General features: G+C 43.6%; 1 protein-coding gene across 1 annotated transcript; it reads right to left on the bottom strand.

Annotated features, from left to right (window-relative positions):
* Window positions 1-2,438: 2,438 nt before the first annotated feature.
* Window positions 2,439-3,315, bottom strand: LOC103705535 (LYR motif-containing protein At3g19508). The gene is made up of 2 exons (XM_008789277.3): window positions 2,937-3,315; window positions 2,439-2,830 (listed from the first exon to the last, which is right to left on the bottom strand). The coding sequence occupies exons 1-2, from the start codon at window positions 3,123-3,125 to the stop codon at window positions 2,777-2,779; spliced, it is 243 nt and encodes an 80-aa protein (XP_008787499.1). The 5' UTR covers window positions 3,126-3,315; the 3' UTR covers window positions 2,439-2,776.
* Window positions 3,316-5,405: the final 2,090 nt, after the last annotated feature.

Consider the following 5,405-nt stretch of genomic DNA (forward strand, 5'->3'; position numbering starts at 1 on the left):
CCAGGCTTATCGCATGCAGAGTTCTACTTATCCAGGCAAGAGCAGTGCAAGCATAATGCCTATCCCTGACTATAATAGTCTGCCTGCAACCTGCAGGCTTTCTTCTTGGAGAAAGAAATCATGTAAAGAGATAACATTGCCGAGCAAATCTAATCTCTTCCAGACCCGTTGCTTTCTATGTTTTCTCACCTTGTGCTTGCTCAAACGATTCCTAGAAATCGTTCTTCTCGAACTGGGCAAAAGCTATGAGGCCACTCTGCTCTAGCTACATCCTTTGTCTTCCAAAGATGAAAGCTCTTAAAAAAAAGATGGAAGCTCTTAAAGAGCTTCACTCGTTCTTTGGGAAGATGGAAGGATAATTGCTTTTCAATTAAGCTATTTATCTAATATTTCATTTCTTTGATTTTCTGTTCCTGGGCACTTGCTTGGAGGTTGTTATCTATGACTTCTTTGGTTAGGAGGCGGCATTTGATTTTGGTTTGAGTCTCAGTCGTCCAAGGATGAGATGGTGTAGAATAGAAAAGTGGGGATGGGTTCAACAAAAACCTATGATGTTATCCTTTTTTTTTCTTTTTTTTTTTACCTAATAAACTGTATGGCACATACTCGTCTGGTACAAATACATCTCACAAAATCGAAAAAACAATACATCTCTAAACTGAATAGAAATACTAGAGTAAGACATCCATAAGATTTCACCGAAATGCTCATCCGTAAAAGTAGTCCCCTAGTTTACTGCTTTGTTCGCTTTCCAATAAATGAGTGACAGTAAATTAAATACAATTCTCAGCTAGTCTCTAAATATCCAACAATAAGGAATGTTCATTAGTATTTCCAATATATTTCGAAAACCATCCAATCACTATAGTCGAGTCGCCTTTAAGGAGAATATGATTAATCTTCAAGGATATAATAGCATACCACATTTCCTCACACGCAACCCGTAACTCTGAATAAAATTTTCGGGGAGAGCTTGTCTGATAAAATTTTATTTATTACAATGCCTAGTGATGATACGCCGGATAGATTGCTATGGGGGGCATCGTGTATATCTAAGGTCAGGGCCAAGGAGCTTTACAAATTATTTAAAGATCATCCCCTATAGCAGAAAGGACAATGCATGGGGATGGAAGCTGCGAGTGCATCCTTAGCGTCTTTATTTTTATAAAAGCTGGTATGGGATTGCATTTCGTACCATAGTGTGATTGTGATTTTTGCCCAAATATGAAGGACTCTACGACTAATGCTCTCTTTCAATATCCAATGATACTGCTGGCATGCTCTTCGTTTGATCCTAATTTTGATTTTGAATGTCACTCCATCATCAGCTGCAAGACCATCGCCATCTGAAATGTTGTTCCCAGATAACATTTGTTGAAATTTGTCTCATCCATTTTAGTATGTTAGGCGTATCATTCAGACGAAAGGATTTGAATCAACCAATGATGAATATTGCATCAATCCTCTGTTATTATATGGATGTTGGATCGAACCAGATATATCACTCAGAGAGGTAAAAGTGAATCTGCTTGACAACATCTTTTGCATTTCCCTTGACGCCTCTCTCCTTTTATGAGTATTATTGATTTGTGTGCATCAAGAATTCTTATTTCCGAATTCCGATACTGCAATCAGGAGCAGCAAGTTATATTGGATGAGAAAATGAGCAATCTAGCTAATAATCACAACCAGTTGCTTCTTAGTTCAAATATTTTTGCGTGCCATCATCTGGTTGCAGTATGAAGTTGGTGGAAGCTTCAATTTTATCTGGGATTCAATGGTTTTTATTAACGCTTTGCGATTGTGGATGACCAAGATGCATGCTATATTCGTACGTACTAAGAATTTCAAGCGGAAGTTGGAGTGCCCCAACATTGACTGCCTTTGTACCCTTTCATGCAATTCACTAACGCAGCATCTGAAGTTTTTTCTCCCCTTTCTTTCTAAACATTAGCTGCATGTTCATACAATGACTTATTTTGACACCAATATTTTGTATTTAATGAGTCCGTCTATGCTGATTTATGAGGATGATCTAAGAGTGAATCTCGTAATGTCATGGTTGCCAGCTTCTTGAGTTTGTCGAGTTACAATTTTTCCGCTGAACTCAATTGGACAAAGTATTTTAATAACTATAGTTTACCGTACCGATCCGAATCAGATGATACAGAGCATGCTGTACCGTTTTAGTATCGATACTCGATATGAATAGCATATCGATACTTGGTACATCGAAAAAACTCTATAACATACCATACCGATAAAGTACTAGCATCGCACTGATATATGGTTCGGTATCAATACAGCGAATTTTGTTAATAACTGTGGCTGACTGAATATTTTGTCGATCACATGTTTGAGAAGTGTTTTTCCTCTCTCTTGGCATTGTTTGACGCGTGTAATCATGAGTATTTTTCAAATTGAAAGGTAAAAAAGGATTTGAGAAAACCTATACCCGCTCGAGCTTCCATGCCTGGTGGGATTTATTATTTAAAGAATGTTAAAGAACAAGGGGAAATCAAATGACCACATCCCTGACCACCCAAATCTTCGGCCCTGGCCTGGTAGTCTCAAAACATTCTCAGAAGCACACTAGAGAGCCAGCCTTCTCATCAAAGATGAGAATTTGACATGCAATGACACACGTGAGACCGTCTGCTTGTCATCCAAGGTTTTTTATGATAATTTTGACCAACACAAAACTTCAAACTTTCGAGTGTAAAACAGCTTCTTTTGAGACTTTCGACAAACACTTACCGCGCAAGAAGAGCTTCAATCATTTGGAGCAGATGGCCTTGAGCTTTTCCGCAGCCGATTCATCCACAGAGTACTAAAATGAAAGAAAGAATCACTAGATTTGAGAACAATTCCTCTACAGTGGATTCGTGGAAGAGAACTAAACAATGGAAGGATGGGAAGAGGAGGGGGGATGGAACCTTGTTGAGGACCCAGGTGGAGTGGGCATAGGCTCGGTGGAAGAGCTCGTCGAGGGAGGTGGAGTCGTCGAGGTCACGGTAGTTGACGAAGTTCTCCCGCGCGTACTTGGCGTAGTACGGCCTCGTCTCCGGCGGGAGACGCCGGACCAGCCGCAGCACCTCCTTGTACGCCCCCAGAGCTCTCTTCATCTTTCTCTTGATTCCGCGAGGACAAGAATGGTCTGAACCCTCCGCAAGTTGCTTAATTGAACTCGAACACTGGTTGCAGGTTTGAGCTGGGTGTCGTAAGATCAAGTCGTCATGTTCGATCGGAATAGCGAAGGGGCTAAGACTGCAAATGAGTAGAGTTGACCCGTGATCTGACCCATGACCCTATCTAGCCTACTAAGATCCGACTTGACTCATTTCGGAAGACCTATGGAGGCAGATTGGGTCCTCAAATTGAACTCGTTCCATTTTTTAGGTCGGATCTGGATTTACCAAAATTAGACCTAACCCAACCTGTTGTGGTTCAAATCTGGCCCGATGGTGACCACGCCGAAGGAGTCGGAGGGCTGCCGAAGTGCGAAGGACGACAAGAAGAGCCACCTCCCACGATCAATCGAGGTACCTGCACAAAGCCTCACCGGTGTTTCCGGTGAAGGTCCTCCGACGATCAAGTTAGAGTGAAGCTTAGTAGGTCTAGCCAAAAGTCTCCTCAATATTACCTGTCGGAGGATTTTATAGTCCCGGTAGGGATACTCAAGTAGAGGAGGTATGGCCCGTTCCCATTATGAGGGGGAGTGGCACACAACCAGAGCTTGCTTGTGGCGCGCGGTAGAGTCCGTTCTTGAAAACGGTAAGACGTTGACAGTCGTAACAGGGTATGGCCGGAGTAGCATGATGTTATGTTTGGACTGCCGTGGGCCAGCTAGCAAAGCGTAGCGTAGTAGCGTTGCGATGTACGGCCACGTAGGAGGGCGTGGGCATGCACATGGGTACGACCATCGGCAAGGCCGAACTCGTTGAGAGGTCGCATCATGCATTTGGCGAGATAGGCTTGACGGGTGCCGAAGTGTGTCCGACGAAATGCCCCGAGCTCAGGGGTCGGGGCGTATAATTGGAGAGGGCGCCCCGAGCTTGGCCGGAGCGCGTCGACGAGCAAGAAGGTCGCCCCAAGCTTGGCCGCGGCGCGTCAGCGAGCAAGGAGGGTGCCCTGAGCTTGGTCGGGGTGCATCGGCGAATATCCGAGGTTGAAGGAGCTTTCGGCGGAGTCCAGAGCTGGGCTGATTCCAGACCGAACCGAGGACACATCTAGTTGAGGTTGATGCCTATCAGGCCAAAGCTGGGTGGCCTCTTTTGCCGTGGGCTGAACGATCCATTTCGCCCCCTATCACAACCTATTTGAAATTTGAATAATTTTAGATTTTCAATTTTACGACCTACCTCGACCTGACTCGAATCTGTAAAATTATTTGAAGTCGCGGGGGGTACAAGTTCTGAAGCCATAAATGAGTTGATCTGACTCGAACCCGAACTAGACCCGAATTTTTTGGATTAAGTTTGGATTATATATAAACTCGACCTGACCCGAACGACCTATTGAGTCAAAAATTATAACGACGGACCCGACCCGATCTTTTATGAGGTTGGGTCTACGTTCAAAATTAAGATTCGAACAAAAAAACTAAATAGGGTCGGGCCCAACCCAACCCATTAGCGGTACCAGCTAAAAATCGAGAATTACAGCTAAGTTTGAAGAGACTAGTTAGCCTCAAATTAGGAGAGGAGGTCCCAAATAATCTTGGGCAGCCTTCATTTGGAGTTCTCAAACAACTTTGATCGGTCGAATTTTTAATAAATGGGATGTTTAATGAGTCCTGGATATATGGCTGGAATTGGTAGCATGCCTCTGGTCACCCAACTGGCTTCCAATGGCTATGACCATCCGGGGAATGCCTTCTAAGAAATAAAAGGAGGACACTGTGGAGAATTAACTGTCAGCAAACAAGAACCAGCTTGTTACCAGACTCCAATTACCAATCTCCACACGATGCCTGATTAAACTGGAAGCATGAATTGGACAAAGTCATCACTTAACAGTAGCGGCCATGCAATGCCATCGCATGATGGCATCGCCAAGCCACATGAAATTGCTGAGTCTGAGGGAACCAGGGGGAGGGAGGGGAATTGGTATTGTTTCAACAACATGACGTTGAAGTATACCGGATCACTAGAACATTGGGCGGATGAGAGAGACAGAGAAGTCTATCCACGCCTGGAAGCACGTTGCATCACCAAGAAGATATGGAAACAAGCACCATGCTTATAACTGATATGGATCATTTACCATAGAAGATGCGCAATGAAGCATTAAGTGCTAATTATCTTAACAATTCCACCTATTTTGCTTGCCTGCATGAATACCAACCAAAAGCAAGAAGAAACAACCTAGCACAATGCACCTCTTTCAACCCTAGAAACAACGAA

This window comes from Phoenix dactylifera, chromosome 17 (genome assembly GCF_009389715.1).
Source record: "Phoenix dactylifera cultivar Barhee BC4 chromosome 17, palm_55x_up_171113_PBpolish2nd_filt_p, whole genome shotgun sequence".
NCBI lineage: Eukaryota > Viridiplantae > Streptophyta > Magnoliopsida > Arecales > Arecaceae > Phoenix > Phoenix dactylifera.

Coding starts and splice junctions, on each gene's coding strand:
- LOC103705535 (XM_008789277.3), bottom strand. CDS start 3,125: ATGAAGAGAGCTCTGGGGGCGTACAAGGAGGTGCTGCGGCTGGTCCGG. Junction 2,831..2,936: donor CCACCTGGGTCCTCAACAAG/GTTCCATCCCCC, acceptor CTTTCATTTTAG/TACTCTGTGGATGAATCGGC.